Source organism: Mustelus asterias, chromosome 22 (assembly GCF_964213995.1).
Source record: "Mustelus asterias chromosome 22, sMusAst1.hap1.1, whole genome shotgun sequence".
Classification (NCBI taxonomy): Eukaryota; Metazoa; Chordata; class Chondrichthyes; order Carcharhiniformes; family Triakidae; genus Mustelus; species Mustelus asterias.
This window is the reverse complement of record NC_135822.1, coordinates 7,750,977-7,769,933: the sequence shown is the minus strand read 5'-3', so window position 1 is coordinate 7,769,933 and position 18,957 is coordinate 7,750,977. Positions and strand designations below refer to the sequence as shown.

The 18,957-nt window shown below is 43.4% G+C and overlaps 1 protein-coding gene across 2 annotated transcripts in view; it reads right to left on the bottom strand.

Annotated features, from left to right (window-relative positions):
* Positions 1-18,957, bottom strand: part of eno1a (enolase 1a, (alpha)) — a 65,205-nt gene that overhangs the window by 30,820 nt on the left and 15,428 nt on the right. The window contains exons 3-4 of one of the 2 annotated variants that reach the window (XM_078238713.1): positions 6,538-6,633; positions 2,351-2,409 (exon numbers count right to left, since the gene is read on the bottom strand). In XM_078238713.1, coding sequence (XP_078094839.1) covers positions 2,351-2,409; positions 6,538-6,633 — 155 coding nt within the window. Of the gene's footprint in view, positions 1-2,048; positions 2,108-2,350; positions 2,410-6,537; positions 6,634-18,957 lie in introns of both variants that reach the window. The other variant, XM_078238715.1, reaches the window with a different exon arrangement.

Here is an 18,957-nt window from a genome sequence, read left to right as displayed (position 1 = left end):
AAAACTGTACACAGGACTCCAGATGTGGTCTCACCAACGCCCTGTATAATTGCAATAAAACATCCCGACTTCTATATTCCATTCCCTTGGCAATAAATGGCAACATTCCATTTGCCTTCCCCTCCAGTTTTGCAGGCTGTGTGTGTGGGGAAGTGGCTCCTAGAGGCAGACTGACAAGGGCTGGAGCCGATTTCAAGCATGCTCACTCACGAGGCACCAGCCCTCTGGAGGTGGCTTGCGGGAAGGAGGTGGAATGTACATTGTGCTCGAGTATTAGGGAAAATAGATTTTTTGGAAATTATTGGGGCCTTTAAATGCACATAATTTCTGCAGCAGTCACAACGTCTAGTGGGAGGAGGAGAGGATTTGAAATCATTTCACCGTATTTGTTCAGCAAAGCCGATTCTATTTCCTCTGTGCATTATTTATACAGCTCTTGAAGTATCGGTACAGTTGAATACGCACGGAGGATAAAAGGTGTTCGAACACTGTTGGGAACTCGAGGTTTTATCACAATCTGGCTGGATTCTATTAGCTCTCTGCTAAAATCAAAATCTGATAACGTTGGCAAGATATAATCCAACACCCTTAAGCAAAAAAAGATATAGATCCGTCATCAAAACTGAAATCATTTAAAATCAAGACATGAACTATTTTTCCTTTGCGTATATTACATACCTGCTGTGTTGTTTCTAGCATTTTGTTTCAATTCAAATTCCCAGCAATTGCAATGATTTCAATGATTTCTTTCTATGATTCAATTGCAGTTTTCCAAAATTTGGTCATTGCCTAATCCCTATTTTGCCCCACTGAGAGATGCAGAAGTCGGAATAACCGACTGTAGTTTTTGCTGCCGAATTAACCACATGGTCTCAAATGTTTTCGATACAAATAGCGGCCGTACACAAGTAAAGAAAAAAATATTCCTTATGCCAAGTAAATAAATCTTAAAACGATCTCATCGTTGTTGACAGGTGTGGTGACATGCCATTAAGCTGCGGGGCGGCACGGTGGCACAGTGGTTAGCACTGCTGCCTCACAGCGCCAGGGACCCGGGGTTCGATTCCCGGCTTGGGTCACTGTGTGTGGAGTCTGCACCTTCTCCTAGTGTCTGCGTGGGTTTCCTCGGGGCACTCCGGCTTCCTCCCGCATTCCAAAGATGTGCTGGTTAGGTGGATTGGCCATGCTAAATTACCCCTTAGTGTCAGGCGGAACTAGCTAGCGTAAATGCATGGGGCTATGGGGATAGGGCCAGGGTGGGATTGTGATTGGTGCAGACTCAATGGGCTGAATGGCCTCCTCCTGCTCTGTAGGATTCTATGATTCCGGGGGACTAGCATGGGGTTATGGGGATAGGGCATGGGTGGATTGTGGTTGGTGCAGACTTGATGGGCTGAATGGCCTCCTTCCGCACTGTAGGGATTCTATGATTCTGTCTCAAATATTCCCTCTGTTCTGGCTGGACTGGGTAAAACAATTTGGAATCACCCATTTATTTGAAGGGTCTGCATCAATGGCAAGGTTGTAGAACCACCATGTGGTGCCAAGGGATCAGTATAAATACCTCCAGCAAACCAAATCCCTCCCTACCTCTGAAATTGGTGCTGTAATGGTAAGTGTTTGGCCTAATCCAAATGCTGGCTGGAGCAGGCACTTGCTTTGAATCAGTCTGCAGAACAGGCTGAACTCCAGCACTGTCCATTGCTGACCCTTCCACAGACGGGCATCAGCAAAAGGTCCACAGCTTGTGGTGCACTTACCACCTCATTCTCCAAGACTCTCAAGAATCACAACTGTTAACCCTTTGTGATCTTGGAATTGTCAGCAACAATGGGGTTATGGGGATAGGGCATGGTGTGTCTGTGTTGTTGCTATCCATTCTACCTTACCGTATTAATGATTTCAATGGGCAGGAAACATTTCGATAGTAAACAGGATATTGGACACAAACTGAATCAATTGGTGTAAATAGACATCTCTGATCATGGCATGAGCAACATGGGCAAGAACATTCAACAGGGCAAGTCAAGGACAACAATGAAACCTACCTGCTTTATCAGCTCAGGTGCAATTAAGTTATTGATGTTATCAACAGCTTTTGTAACCCCTGGAATAAACAAGCAAATTAATCATTGTTCTACCAAACATGCATGCACATGCTCTACAGGCATTAGTGGACCATCTGCTGTGGGACAGATTTCAAATCTGAAATTTTACTCAGTAATGATCAATAATTGAACTGGGGGGATATATTTTGGATCAGGAAACAATGACAAATCTACAGATGCCTGCTCGGAATGTTAGTTAGCAAAACGCATGCTCCTTTGGTTAACTTCACCACAGTGGTTACCTGACTACACAAAGCAGGTCCAAGGTACTGGTTAACATACTTTACGGCTCTTGACACACCTGGCAGGAGTGAAAAAGAAGTTACAATTGAAGAGGAAACATCGGAAAGCAGAGACCAAATCGCATAAGGGCAAGGTCAGGGCAACAGAGGGGAAAAAAGTGACAGCCATAATCTACAAGTTAAGTGTCGCTCCTGTACATTTATAATGAAGAATTACTCGCCAAGGTGACTGTTTCTCCAAATTCAGCCTATTTACATTGCGAGGCACGTTGTAAAGGTAGCAAGTAATGTACCATTGCTTACAAGTCGTGTGTGACTAAATTCTTATACAGGAGCTGTCCCAGTGTAGGCAGGCATTTGCACATCTGTCTCAAAGGTGACATAAATCCCAGTTATGACATGGCCATTCTTGCCTATGGAAACGGTAATGCTGCCTTGTTTATGTTACAGCATTGCCAGAAGGTATATATTGTGTGTTATATCCATCATCCAAAGAAGTGTTGACAAACAGATTTTACTGTTAATGCAATCTGACAGCATAGCTCCAAAGGGGCATTGGTGGAAATTGAAGTGTGTAGACATGGACCTGAGAGAAAGAAAGTTGAGCAAATCAACAACACAATATTACAGTTGCTAAAGTGTTTGCAATCTGGGAGAACCAGGAAGAGCATCTTACTTCTAGTGTTGGAGCAGGAGAAGTAGTTAATATTCAGCACAGGTTCCCAAGTCCTCTAAGCAGTTTAATGTTGTCAACTTAGGGCTAAAAGAATATTTTTTTTATATACAAACCTTCAAACCAAAGAATGCAACTTTGAGCAAGATTCAATCCAGTAACCATTATACAATTGGCATGGGAAGTGGAAAAGTTCACAGGAATGCAATGGGTGTCACTGACGATGTTGTTAAAAGCCAAGGGAGTAGATTTTTAACTTGTTCTCTGGGCACAAAACTGGCATTGCACATTGACCACCAAATTCTTATTCCCATTGGTCGATGTTGTATCTAGATCAGTGATGACAAGGTTACATGTGTGTCGTTTATGGCATGGACTATCTTGAGTGAGGGATTTGCTTCGATTCCAAGCTATGTTAAGACTTCATTCTGTGACCTGCAAAGCTCAGAATCATCCAATTTTCAAATCCCAATAGACTATGGGGCTCTTGAAATACATATGATTTAAAAGTCAAAAGTTGACAAGCCCATCCTGAATAAGATTCACTTAGTTTTCATGCACTTTATATAACCCACGAACCATCAAGTCTCCCCCATTTGAATTTGGCATTCTAAGTCCTTAAAATAGGCTGGATATGTTTAGAAAGCAAAGTATCTCGGATAGCATGATAGTGCCTGGCATATTGGGATTTGAAAGTGGGATGGTTGAGCTTTGCGAGTCAGAATGAAGTCTTAACGTCGCTTGGAATTGAAGAAAATCGCTCACTCAAGGTGGTGCTATAAATGACACACATGTAACCTTGTCACAGATCTACATACAACAGCGACCAATGGGAATAGGAATTTGGTGGTCAATGTGCAATGCCAGTTTTATGCCCAGAGAACAAGTTAAAAATCTGCCCCCTTGACTTTTAACAACATCTTCGGTGATACCAGTACTTCTGTTGAGTTGGAAGAATCTCTGAATATGCATCAGATGGCCCCTTCAGTTCCATTATTTCATACTTTTCCATTTGTCCTTAAAGTACAAAGACCCCGCTAAAACCAGATCATGGTTAGCAGTTCGGTGCTGGATAACAAGGCATGGAATCTGTCAAGAAATTTCATCAGACTATACAAAGAAAATTAGATACCAAATTCTTAGGTAAAGCATATTCCTGTTTCTGAAAACCTTGTCAGTTTTTCCAGATTCATTGTAACGTTAAAGTACTTTCATCTGCCAACCTAAATAAGTCAGTTACAGCACGGCCCAGAGCTCTGTCTATAAAGAATAATCCCAATCTAAATTGCTTCTATAAGCCAACTGTTGCGTATTTCAAACACATGCGAAATGATTGGCACCTGAATGGAAATTGCATGCAGCACTGAAATGAGAAGGTTGAATTGTTGTTCTTTTAGCTCAGTGCGCTTAGCAATGTGCCTGGTTTGATTGCCAGCCTGTGCTGAGTTAGCAGTTAGCTGGAACCACACAGAAGCCCTATGATCAGTCTCAGCCCCTTGCGGAAGGCAAAACGAAAATCAGATCATTCCTCCCTCCTCCTCATCTCTAACCATCTTCAACCCTGCAGAGCTACAAGAAGTCTACATTTTTCCAATTCTGGCCTTATGTACTTCCACACTCGTCCACCACTTTTTCTTTGCCCCAATGTTGGTGGCCATGCCTTCAGCTATTTTGGCCCCTAAGCTCTGGAATTCATAAGAAATAGGAGCAGGAGTAGGCCATCTAGCTCCTTGAGCCTGCCCAGCCATTCAATAAGATCATGGCTGATCTGATAGTGGTTTAGTTCCACTTACCCACCCGCTCCCCATAACCCTTAATTCCCTTATTGATCAGAAATCTATCTACCTGTGACTTAAACATATTTAACGAGGTAGCCTCCACTGCTTCAATGGGCAGAGGATTCCAGAGATTCACTACCCTCAGAGAAGAAGTTCCTCCTCAACTCTGTTTTAAACTGACTCCCCCTTATTTTGAGGCTGTGTCCTCTAGTTCTTGTTTCCTTTCTAAGTGGAAAGAATCTCTCTGCCTCTACCCTGTCTAGCCCCTTCATTATCTTGTACGTCTCTAAGGTCTCCCCTCAGCCTTCTAAACTCCAACGTGTACAGGCCCAATCTATTCAATCTCTCCTCATAAGCTAACCCCCTCATCCTCATAAGCTAACCCCCTCATCTCCGGTATCAACCTGGTGAACCTTCTCTGTACTCCCTCCAAGGCCAATACATCCTTCCACAAATAAGAGGACCAAAATTGCACACAGTACTCTCGTTGCGGCCTCACCAGTACCTTGTACAATTGCAGCAAGACCTCCCTGCTTTTATACTCCATCCCCTTCGTGATAAAGGCCAACATTCCATTTGCCTTCTTGATCACCTGCTGCACCTGCAAACTGAGTTTTTGCGAATTTGCTCTCTAAACCTCTCCCGTTCCTTTAAGACACTCCTTAAAAATTGACCTATGTGTCTTAAGCTTTTGACTACTTGTCATAAGGTCTCCTCCCTTGGCTTGGTAGAAACCTTTGCCCGATTACACTCCGAAGCTCCACGGCATTTTTTATAACGTTAAGGGCATCACATTTGTGGTTGGTAGTGCTCAAAAATGTTTAAGCAACACACAACTGCAGCATCACATCTTCAAACTGGTGCCTCCAATTGAATAGCAGTCCAATTAAACTTTTGGCAGATTGTTGGTTGCAATATTAGCATTGCATCGACAGCAAAGAAAGTCATGCCAGTGCAACACTGAGAAGCAAAAACAGCAAGCGCATAGCTAGCCAATGATAAATTGGTTGACATTCGCACTCGAAAGGATTGCGAGCAGGAGTCTGTTTTTTTAAAAACTTGGGCTGTGCAAACATCACAGATGCAATGTGCAAAGCACTATTATGTTATCCGAGGCACTCAAGCTTTGGAACAACATTAACCTCAAGACTGCACATGATGCACCGATCTCCTACAATTAAAACTACAAGCAGAAGCTGCCAACTATAAATGAAAAGTGTCAAAGAACAGGAAGCCAATTAAGTTGGTCACCATCACCAGTAGTATCAAAGCTTGAGCAAGGTATATCCCTTCTGAAGCAATTCGCCAACTAGATGATGTTAAGGCTTCAGAAGATGATCAAACAGGAATCAAAAACAGCTTTCCAATCCCCTGTTTGCACCTACAATGTTGAAACTGGGCGATTTTTCTCCCCCCTACCCAACATTTAAACATCTCACTAACCTAACTCGTGTACTCAGGTTAGATTTTAACTCTAGCTTTTCACATCAAATTTGAAAACTACCTCAGGGGGCAGCCTGATAATGTGCACTTGCTGTCACACACACACAAAAGATTCGGCTCACAAAATTGTCATTTTTTGGTTGGAATTCATTTGTAAAAAAAAAAAATCGACCTTACATACGTCAATTAGTTCCAACTCCCTTACTTAGTTTCACTCCCAGTAATTTGTGCGGTTGGTTGAAGGACTGTAATTGACACTGCAGCTGAAAAATTAGTGGAGCGTGCAAATTTACCTTTGCCCAAAAATCGCGTCTTGTCACCATCCCGAAGCTCTAGTGCTTCATAAATGCCCGTGGAGGCACCACTGGGAACAGCTGCTCGAAACAGTCCTGTTGAAAAAATAGAAAGAGCTTTTAGCTGGTTTGTAATTAGCAATAAAACCCAAAACAATTGCAGTTCAGGCTCTGGTGCCTTTGACACAACTTTGAGATTTAGATAGAGGCAGAGATAGATTTATTTGTCTACCAGGGTGGTACGGTGGCACAGTGGTTAGCACTGCTGCCTCACAGCGCCAGGGACCTGGGTTCAATTCCAGCCTTGGGTGAGTGTACAGAGTCTGCACATTCTCCCCGTATCTGCGTGGGTTTCCTCCGGGTGCTCTGGTTTCTTCCCACAGTCCAAAGGTGTGTTGGTTAGGTTTTGTCATGCTAAATTGCCCCCCATAGTGTTCAAAGATGTGTAGGTTAGGGGAATTAACAGGGTAAATGCATGGGGTTATATACATGGGATAGGGCGGAGGGCGAGCCTGGTAAAATGCTCAGTTGGAGAGTCGGTACAGACTTGATGGGCCAAATGGCCTCCTACTGCACAGTAGGGATTCTATGAGACACTTCGAAGGAATTCATTGCCCATGAAACACTTAAAGAAGCATTTAGAGATTCAAGGTACTAATTCAATGCAGGCTTTCCTTTGACAAATTTATTCAAATGAGCTATAATATTTAAGAAGAAAGCAGAATTCTTGAGCCCTCGAGCCTTCCCAGGGTGTTGCATAGTGCAGCCAAAGGGGAGGCGACACTTTATAAAACTAAAGAAACATGATTATCAGAATCGTTAAATTAAATATCAGGCATCAATTTCATTGATACAAACGACTTAGATACAAAATTGCCAGTTTTTCAATTTCCCCGGAGTGATGCAGCAATTTTAAAGGGGTCATTGGACTTTGAAAAATACTACAGTATCGGAAACATTCTTTACAAAAGCATTGATCCGATCACCAGTCCCAGATCCGGAGGGGATGCAATTTCATCTGTTCGCGTACCTTGGAAGTAGTAGAGCATAACCACAGTGTACATATAAAATATTCAACACTCAGGAAAATTAGCAAAGTCTTCACACTATCTATTTCAGGTTGTCAGCTGAAAGTCCTTTGCCTTCAACTGCAGCTGAACAAAGACCACTTTATTCTCAAACAGTCCCTTCTCCTGCAGGCATTCCTCTTCCCACCGGAAATTAAAAAAAAACTAGTTTCACATTTTACTGAGAAAAAGTCGCCTTTTAAAAAAATGGATAAGGCAACACGATTATTAACTGTTTTCATACATTTTAAACATGCTAAAATTTCAAAAAGGAAAGAGGTACCACCAGTGCCAACAAGTATCAAGATTTGGAAAAGGTTTGACAGAGATCCTAAAGCAGGAAGGTTTTAATTAGCAACAGCCTCCTGGAGTTTCACAGCTCATTTCCACAATTGAAACATTCATTCATATTTTATAACGGAATTATGGCAAACCATCTCTGGAACATGAGCTCAAACGTCACAGCGCCAGGGACCCAGGTTCGATTCCAATCTTGGGTCAGTGTGTGGAGTCTGCATGTTCTACCGCGTCTGCGTGGGTTTCCTCCAGGAGCTCCGGTTTCCTCCCACAGTCCAAAAGATGTGCAAGTTGGGTGGATTGGCCGTGGTAAATGCAAGGGTTACAGGTGGCGAGAAGGGCCTGGGTGGGATGCTCTTTTGGAGAGTGGGTGCAGACTCAATGGGCCAAATGGCCTCTTTCTGCACTGTAGGCATTCTATGGTCTATCGATACGGAGCTTGGCAGTTTAATCCAGTTCACAGCCAGTCAGTGGAGTTGCAATATGCTGTTGCACTGATTAAGGCAACCCTCTCCAGGTGTTCAAATCTTTTAGGACAGTGGTTTGTGCTCACAGCTCTGGTCTCCAGTACCACACTAGTATAAAACAGAGGTATTCGCTGTGTATTTTCGCCCAGTGATATGAAAACAGGCGCAAGTCAATCACATGCCTTAAACATTGCAGAATTTAGCGAGTTGACAAGTGACTACAATATGGCCAAGCCTCCTCAATCTTTTATTCCAGTCCATTAAATCCGCCAGCTGAAGCTCTCCCACCCCACTCAAAATATCAGAATTTCCAAACGCGTTTGTGTAATAACTCCACAGAGGCGAAAGTCCCGTCACCAAGTTACTTTATTTACACCATACATCTGTACACAGCCAAGCTCTCCAGTTGCTCCCTGCTGAATGCAGGCTGGGAATCTGACACACCTGCTTTAAATAGGGAGCATGAGGCTCCCTGATTTAACCAATTAGGACTCATCAGGCAATTCATACCTTAGCAAGCCAACCTCATTAGCCCGGCTGAAGTCATTACAGTTGGATTCGAGGGTCTCACTATTGCAGCTAGAATTTATCCTCATTGTGATCGGCATTCTTGCAATTAGTGGATTTTATTGGAATGAGTATCAATCACTTTATAAATTAAAAAGTTTCTCCAATTGCAAGTTTTGAAACCCACAGTGGTGTGAACGATGGTTAAGCAAATATGAATACTTTAGTTTCGACACCAGAAGAGATGGGGTGAGTTCCAATTCTCGTTTCATAGTTAATATTGAATTTGGAATAGTGCTTTCCAGATCATAACTCATGGGACACTTTTCCTCATCACCGGGTTCTTTTGGCAAAAGACCAAAGTACCCAGATTCGGCTTACCGAAGAGATTTTGGCATAGATCATGATCGTTGTGAACTATAAAACCAAGGTGCCCTTCTCTGAACCATTTTAAAATCTGGTCCATGCCAGGGGTGGCATGGCAGCACAGTGGTTAGCACTGCTGCCTCACAGCTCCAGGGACCCGGGTTCAATTCTGGCCTCGAGTGATGGCGTGGAGTTTCCAGTTTCCTCCCACAGTCCAAAGACATGCTAAATTGCCCTTTAGTGTCCCAAGATGTGTAGGTTAGATGGGTTTTGTCACAGTAGATGTGTGGGATTACAGGGATAGCGCCTGGGTAAGATACTCTGTCAGGAGAGTTGATGCAGACTCTCCGATGGGCCAAATATCCTCCTCTTCACTTTAGGGATTCTACGATTCTACGAGGTGTAAGCATGCTTGGGTGCATGTTCCACCCACTATGTTCAACTCTGTGTTGATCTAGGTTAAATTCCACAAGGCAGAACATGGCCCATTATTGTAGAAATTTACTCTCCTTCATTGTTTTAACACATGCACAAATCGTTGCAGCACCGACAGACAACTTGGCGACCCCATTCTCCCAAATGCCTTCATGCAGGTCACTTATGAAGATGGTAAGAAAAAAAATACAAACAATAGCCCTCACACCAATCCCTGTGAAACACTCGGGAATCTGCTCAAAGACAATAGTAACAACTGCTAATTACAACATCCTGTCTATAGAAATGTAGCCAATTCTTATACCATTGAAGCAACATCCCATTGACGGCACAAGAATCCGTCTTGCAGAGTAACCTGTTCAGAGATAAAAGCAAATTACTGCAGATGCTGGAATCTGAAACCAAGAGAGAAGATGCTGCCAGACCTGCTGAGATTTTCCAGCATTTTCTCTTTTGGTCCCTGTTCAGAGAGGCTTTTTCCATGGGTTTCCCGCATTAAGTTCAAGTAAACAAGGTCTACTTGGACACTTGCTCAAAAGAAAATGCTGGCAAATTAGCGAGACAAGACCTTTTCTTCCCCAAAAGCCATGTTAAGTGCCTCTGCTAACCCTCTCTTCATTCAAGTGACCATAAAGAGCATCTCTTGCGATCCAGTCAAGCATCATTTTCATAACTAGCGTCAGGGTAATGGGACTATAGTTCCCTGGAATCAACCAGTCACCCTTTTTGAAAACTAGAACATGTGAAAATCCTCCCAAAGGGAACAGTCCCAGACACTAGATTAACACTTCCACAATAGGACATCAGCACGAATGATCTCCCTCATGAATTCTTTCAAAGTGTGCAGTCAGTGCTCTGTAGAGTTTGTCTGGACCCATTAAATTAAAAAAAGGTCATTGAATAAAATTCATCAAGCAATCTAATAAATTGTGACTGCTCTATCCAGCCTTGATGCTTTTGCTTTGAAAGGTCAAATTGCATTACACAAAAACGGGCTGTCAAACAAAGCAAGCAATGAATCTCAGCAAATCAGATAGAATATAAATTGCTGGGTTGTTAAAAAGGAAACAAGTTTCTCATGCCTAGAACTCCCCATTATAAAAAGGCATCATTTTGTCCACAGATAATGCCAACTGATTTTTAATGCAAGCCGCAAAATTTGAACAGGAGAAAACAAATGAACATCAACTTGTATTTAGATAGAGCCTTTAATCATAGAATCCTACAGTGCAGAAAGAGGCCATTCGGCCTATTGAGTCCGCACCGACCACAATCCCACCCAGGCCTTATCCCTACGACCCCATACATTTACCCTAGCTAGTCCCCCTGACACTAAGGGGCAATTTAGCATGGCCAATCCACCTAACCTGTACACCTTTGGACTGTGGGAGGAAACCGGAGCACCCGAAAGAAACCCACAGACACGGGGAGAATGTGCAAACTTCACACAGACAGCGACCCAATCCGGGAATCAAACCCGGGTCCCTGGCACCCTGAGGCAGCAGCGCTAACCACTGTGCCACCAATATAGTAAAGTACTTCACATAGACCATCAAAAATCGACATTCGGCAGAAGAGAGAGATATTAGGAGGGGCAATATAGATTTAAAAAAAGGTGGGTTTTAGAAATCATGTTTAAAAAAAAAAGAGGGAGGTGGACAGTCAGTGTAGGATTGTATAACACTGCTCAACTAGGAAGGCAAAACAAGCAAACTCTCCCCAAATCAAACCCTGATGTTCTTCTAACTATAGATTATCCTGCCCTTCTAAATATTCCCCCCACCTGACTATGCAAAAAAAAAGCTGAAGCAAAACTATTGACAGGAGTCTGAAACTTATGCCCTCAAATCATTGGAAGGATTGGAGTTCAAAATTTCGACAATAATTTGGACAGCTTAGACTTGCATTTTCAGTTAATAATAACTTTGCTTACAGTATCTTTAAAAAGATATGGAGATAGGGGCTGGAGAATGGGACAAGCTGGGTAGTTTTGATTTGATTTATTAGTGTCACATGTATTAGTAAAGAGTGAAAAGTATTGTTTCTTGCACGCTATACAAAGCATACCGTTCATAGAGAAGGAAAGGAGAGAGTGCAGAATGTAGTGTTACAGTCATAGCTAGCGTGTAGAGAAAGACCAACTTAATGAGAGAGTTTAAGAGAGTTAGAATGAAGTTTTAGAAGCATGGAACTAGAGTAAAAGATAGAATTAGAAGGTGTGCTGGGCATAGCTAGCAAGAAGTCACCTCACTCCGGCGCCATCTTGGAATATTCTGTAACTGCAATCATTTTGGCAGCTGGTGCAGACACGATGGGCCGAATGGCCTTCATCTGTGCTGTAAAATTCTATGATTCTAATTGTGAATTTTTGAATGGCAAAAACAAATCTGACCCATTGATAAAACGAGGCTGTTTTGGGTATGGACCGCAGATTAATACCATTAAAAAAACAAAGACGCTTCGGTAACATTTAGAAAGGGTTTCAGCTAGTTAATTACAAGAAAAAATGTCATCTGGAGACTCTTCCACAGATTTGGAGGTCTTTTATATCCAAGTATTCATAGATGGGCATGGCAACACAGTGGTTAGCACTGCTGCCTCACAGCGCCAGGGACCCAGGTTCAATTCCAGCCTCGGGTGACTCTCCGTGTGGAGTTTGCATGTTTTTTGCCCGTTTTCCTCCGGGTGCTCCAGTTTCCTCCCACAGTCCAAAGATGTGCAGGTTAGATGGATTGGCGTTGCTAAATTGCCCCTTGGTGTCCAAAGATGTGTGGGTTAGGTGGATTAGCAATGGTAAATATGCAGGGGATGGGGGTGATATGGGGAGGGGAGGATGCTCTCCCAGAGTGTCAGTGCAGACTCAATGGGCTGAATGGCCTCCTTCTGCACTATAGGGATTCTATGGTTCAAAAACAGTGGACGGTGAAGCATCTTCAGAGGCTTGCAAATACACAAGACATTTCCTTGATTATAATATGAAACTTAAGCAGTTTCAGAACTTTAGGACCCAATTTAGGAACAAAACTACTTCCTAGTTACAAGATTTAGTGATTATATTGCCAGAGATACTCCTCTTAGCTCCCAAGTGAATGTTGTGACCCACAAGCATCAAGTCAAGTGAGCCAAGCCTCAGATCATGAGTTTTATTCCACCCTTTTCTTGTTCACATGTGGCCATTCAGATTCGATTTCGTATTATCTGTTAAAAGTATGCTCAATGGTATGGACCTCGAGTCGGTGGTAATGTCACTGGGACTAGTAATCCAGAGTCCAAGCCAATGGGCACAGTGGTTAGCACTGCTGCCTCACAGTGCCAGGGACCCGGGTTCAATTCCTGGCTTAGGTCACCGTCTGTGCGGATTCTGCACGTTCGCCACGTGTCTGCGTGGGTTTCCTCCGGGTGCTCCGGTTTCCTCCCACAGTCCAAAAGACGCGCTGGTTAGGTGGATGGGCCATGCTAAATTCTCCCTCAGTGCACTCGAACAGGGTACACTTCTAATACATCTAAACGAGAACCAGATAGTTGCTTGCAAAAGAGGCACAATAAATTGTACGGGAAGAAAGCAAGAGAAGGGAATTAGATTAGATAGTTATGAACATAGTTATGGGTCAGAATGTGGCAACTGGGGGGATTTTCACAGTAACTTCATTGCAGTGTTAATGTAACAGTCAGCCGAGAGGCCAACATGCCCACATCAAGATTCAAAACAGAAACCCAATCTCACTACAGTTGTTTCCATTCTTCAAGGCACCAAACAAAAGAAAACTCTGCCTAGGCGATTGGGTGCCTCCCACGTTGTTCTCCTAGCTGTAGGCAGCATTCCTGTCGAGTATGTGGGTTAAGGTGCGCGCACAGGCAAAAGCTGAGCACTAGATGGTCCTGGAGAAAATTTAAACTAACTGCTAATTTGAACTGGCTAGTCTCAAATGAAAGATTTTAGTCCTGATGTAACAATTGGAGACAGGAGTTAAAGATGGTGATATTATGGGACGTTCATCAAGTATAATCCAGGGATTTTTAAAAACTATAATTCAGTAAAAAATGTATATAGTTTTCTCAGGTAATGGTGGCAATTTCTGTTCCCAAATTGTACATGCGGTTGTTGTAATTTGAGAAAATTGGACTCAACATCAGATGGTTCAGCCTTCAGCATCAATGTCTGAAATCCCACACAAAGCAATGCTTGCTCAGCATTCGACTGTTGTGAGCCTGAGGCGGCCGAGAACAGCTTGTCCAAACAACCCCAATTCTACATTCGCATCTCAAATCTTGTAACCAAAATTAATCTGCTGTAACATTTTGAATGCACGAGACCATTTGGCCCGTTCCAGCTTGAGCTGCCCATGTATTGGCACGGTGGTGCAGTGGTTAGCACAGCTGCCTCGCAAGCGCCAGGGACCCAGGTTCGAATCCTGGCCTTGGGTCACTGTCTGGGCGGAATCTGCATGTTTGCCCAAAGTATTGAAGATTTACACCAGGAGATAACATCCAAGGTGAACAGAACTATAGAGGAAGCCAGTGAGGAACCCATTGGAGAACGCTGGAAGAAAGATCCTTCTTTACTATACAGCGAATAAGAGAATTCAGAAGATGTGGATGTTGAGGAGAATATCGCCCTTTGTTTTCAACTTCAGTTTCAAGATTCATCTGATATATTCTGCTCTCAGGTGTCATGGGAAAACTTGTTTCTGCTGCCCAGCATTTAAAGGTGCCACAAAAATAAGGTAGTCACATTTCATCCACCTATAAAAGGTGTTTTATTAATTTTAATACTGATCATCTCTCCTTATCTAATATTACATGGCAATGTTCAAATAGGACAGTCGTGCAGTAATGTATTAGAAAATAAAACTGGATATTTGCGTGTGTGTGCACGTGTACAACCTGCCTCATTGATGCAAGCACCCAAACATTCCCCATTTTTAAACTCAATCTGACCTGCTGTTCCATTGTGTCTGCGTGGGTTTTCTCCGGGTGCTCCGGTTTTCACCCACTGCCCGAAAGGCGTGCATTGGCCACGCTAAATTCTCCCTCAGTGTACCCTAATAGACGCCGGAGTGTGGCGACTAGGGGATTTCCACAGTAACTTCATTGCAGTGTTAATGTAAGCCTACTTGTGACATGAATAAATAAACTTAAAACTAGTCCCATCCGCTTGCCGTTTCCATTTAACATCTCATTTGTTTTCCTTACTCAAATATTTAGCTACTCCCCTTCAAAAGCTACTATGGATACTGTTTCTGGTCAGGAATTTCATTCCTTAGCAACCCTTTGTAAGAAAATGTTTCGTCCTGACTACTTTGCTCCTTTGATTATCAGATTACACTTTTTAATATCTCCAGTTACTGACTCACCAATGGAAACGCGTTTTCCTCTATTTGCCTAAACAAAGCCCCTCAATTTTCAAGGACAGCTAATGGGCAGCTGAGAATAACAATGTACGTTGCACTGTGAGAAATATTTGGTTCAATTTAAAAATTAACTGGGTTAAATAATTAGTTTTGAAACTACCCATTATGAAGTGCTTTGAAAGGTTAGTCATGGCACAAATCAATTCCTGCCTCCCAGACTGCCTGGATCCACTATAGTTCGCCTATCGCCACAACAGGTCCACAGCAGATGCCATCTCTCTGGCCCTAACCCTGGAACACCTAGATAACAAAGACACCCATGTCAGACTCCTATTCATAGACTACAGCTCAGCCTTTAACACCATTATTCCTACGTGACTCATCTCCAAACTTTGCGGCCTGGGCCTCGGCTCCTCCCTCTGTAACTGGATCCTAGACTTCCTATCCCTCAGACTGCAGTTAGTAAGGATAGGCAACACCTCCTCCTCCATGATCATCCTCAACACTGGTGCTCTGCAAGGCTGTGTCCTCAACCCCCTACTCTACTCATTATACACCTCTGATTGTAAGGCCAAATTCCCCTCCAACTTGATTTTCAAGTTTGCTGATGAGACCACCGTTGTGGGTCAGATCTCAAACAATGACGAGACAGAGTACAGGAAAGAGATAGAGAATCCGGTGAACTGATGCGGCAACAATAATCTCTCCCTCGATGTCAACAAAACAAAGGAGATAGTCATCGACTTCAGGAAGCACAATGGAGAGAATGCCCATGCCTACATCAATGGGGACGCTGTAGAAATGGTTGAGAGCTTCATGTTTTTAGGTGTCCAGATCATCAACAACCTGTCTAGGTCCCTCCATGCCAATACTATAGTTAAGAAAGCCTACCAACACCTCTATTTTCTCAGTAGACTAAAGTAATTGGCATGTCCACTACAACTCTCTCTAACTTTTACAGATGCACCATAGAAAGCATTCTTTCTGGTTGCATCACAGCTTGGTGTGGCTCCTGCTCTGTCCCAGACCGCAAGAAACTACAAAGGGTCGTGAACGAAGCCCAGTCCATCACTCAAACCAGCCTCCCACCCATTGACTCTGTCTACACTTCCCGCTGCCTCGGAAAAGCAGCCAGCATAATCAAGGACCCCACGCACCCCGGACATTCTCTCTTCCACCTTCTTCCGTCGGGAAAAAGTCACAAAAGTCTGAAGGCATGTACCAGCCGACTCAAGAATAGCTCCTTCTCTGCTACCATCAGAATTTTGAATGGATCTACCTCACACTAAGTTGATCTTTCTCTGCACCCTAGCTATGATCATAATACTACATTCTGCACTCTTGTTTCCTTCTCTATGAACGGTATGCTTTTTTCTGTATAGCACACAAGAAACAATACTTTTCACTGCATACTAATACATGTGACAATGATAAATACAATCAAACCTTTTGTGAAACTGTGACCATCTGGCAGGAGTGTGCTTCTCGCACTTTTTGCCAAGTCAAGCGCTGGTCGGATCAGGTCCAAGATGGGGTTCAATGAGCCCTTTCTTGTCCGCTTGGATCTTGTGTCTCTTTCTTGTGGGGAACCGTGAATTGGATAGAATTTGAATTATTTTTTGGAGCAAGCAATGAGATGGATTAAGGGTTTGCCCTGCCCACTCTGCACATTGGCTTTGTAGCTTTAATAATGGAGGAAAAACTTAATATTTTTAAGTTTATTTACTAATGTCACAAGTAAGGCTTACATTAACATTGCAATGAAGTTACTGTGAAAATCCCCTAGTTACCACATTCTGGCACCTGTTCGGGTACTCCGAGGGGGAATTCAGCACGGCCAGTGCACCCTAGCCAACACACCTTTTGGACTGTGGGAGGAAACCGGAGCACCCGGAGGAAACCCACGCAGACACGGGGTGAACGTTTAAACTCCACACAGACAGTGACCCAAGCCGGGAATCGAACCTGGACCCCTGGGGCTGAGGCAGCAGTGCTAACCACTGTCACCCTGCTGCCCATAAATATGTTCAAATGTCTAAACTGTCATGTAGCGGGGGCAACAGCCAAAGACGATCAAAAGAATGGATTTAAACTCATGTTTCTAAAGGTAAAAAGGGGGCAAGATGTTTGATTATTGCCTCTCCTCCTACCCCTTGCGTTGTAAATAGCTTTACATTTTCAAATGCTTCGTTATCTTGAGAAAACACTCCAGTTTGAAATCCAAAGAATTAATACTAGGCCTGGGGATTTGTCAGCTTAAGGTTGTATTGAATTGAGTGGAGACTGAGGGATTCAGCAAGCCTTTCAAATCAGTCCACTGCTCTGTTCATTGTACCTAAATTTGCGTCCCTGGAACCCACAGAAAATCAAGTACTCACTGGTGCAAAAGGTTTTCAGCCTTAATGTACAGACCGAGACCTCCAGTAAAGCAGGTCGAATTACTGAACAGGCTGCTATATTTATATTTGAACCAAGTCACAGAGCTCTACACTGGCAATGTCGCTGTGTCTATTCTCTGGAGTTTACATCAGTCTCCACGAAATGTATTAAATCAGCAGGATGACTCAGTTACATCCCACACCGCCTCCTCCAGCCAGCGAAGAGCAGACAGACGTTGAACCCAGGAAATGCTAATCCGCAAATCAGTCAAAATGACAACTGGTGAGCGTTCAGTAGGGTGATACTGTACCAGCTATGTAGGGTTCTTTCCCTACCCTGAATAGCTCAGATCCATATTACTCAGAGCAGTACAGTGGAAGATAACTAATCTAAATTGATGCTGGCGGATTGAACTGTGGCACCACTTTGAAACGTGGAACTCCCAGATCAAGCAAGCAAGCACTCACAGCTAAACTGCTCATCCATAAACACTCCGACTGCAAAACCTGGCACCTTGGCAGTGAAGGAAGAGGGTTAAATCCTCTCTTTAGATATTTATCCTTTCATAACTTGTATTGGGTGAGTATCTAAAGACCATTCTCATGCCTAGAATCACAGAATCCCGACAGTGCAGAAGGAGGCCATTTGGCCCATCAAATCTGTAGCAACCACAATCCCACCCAGGCCCTATTCTCGTAACCCTCATTCACCCTGCTAATCCCCCTTACACTAGGGTCAATTTAGCACGGCCAATCAACTTAACCTGCACATCTTTGGACTGTGGGAGGAAACCGGAGCGCCCGGAGGAAACCCACGCAGACACGGGGAGAAAGTGCAAACTCCACACAGACAGTGACCCGAGGCTGGAATTGAACCTGGGTCCTTCGCACTGTGAGGCAGCAGAGTTTACCGCCGTGCCGTTTAAAGGTGCTCAGCTAGTGTTAGGAGTTATATTTGATTTATTATTGTCACATGTCTTGGGTTACAGTGAAAAGTATTGTTTCTTGCACGCTATACAGACAAAGCATACTGTTCATCGGATACAGAGCATAGTGTTAGAGTCATAGCAAGGGTGTAGAGAAAGGTCAGCTCAATGTATGGTAGGTCCATTCAAAAAAAAAAAATCAGTTGGTACATTATAAAGGGCAAACACATTGTACATCTTACCGTCAGTGGTTCCTGGCTCATTTTGACCCATCCCAAAATAGAGTTTATAATAAGCGTTCAGTTATTTTAGTTTCTCCTGCAGAGAAAGATGTTTTGACCCAGGATTTATTTTTAAAGCTAATTTGACTATAAAAACGTTTCAATAGAAGTGGAGGTAACATTATAGGCACCAGGTCTGCTTAGCTCAGTTGGCTGGCTTGTGCTTCAGGTTAATGCCAACAGCGTGCGTTCAAACCCAGTAACTGGCTGATATCGACCTGGGACCTGCCTCGTGCTATTTGTGGAGAGGTGCCTTTCAAGCCCTTTTGCCACTCTCAGCCGTTAATTTGCCACATCCAAACATCACCAAAACTAATTTACAATAGATTTTGTAAAATTGGGACG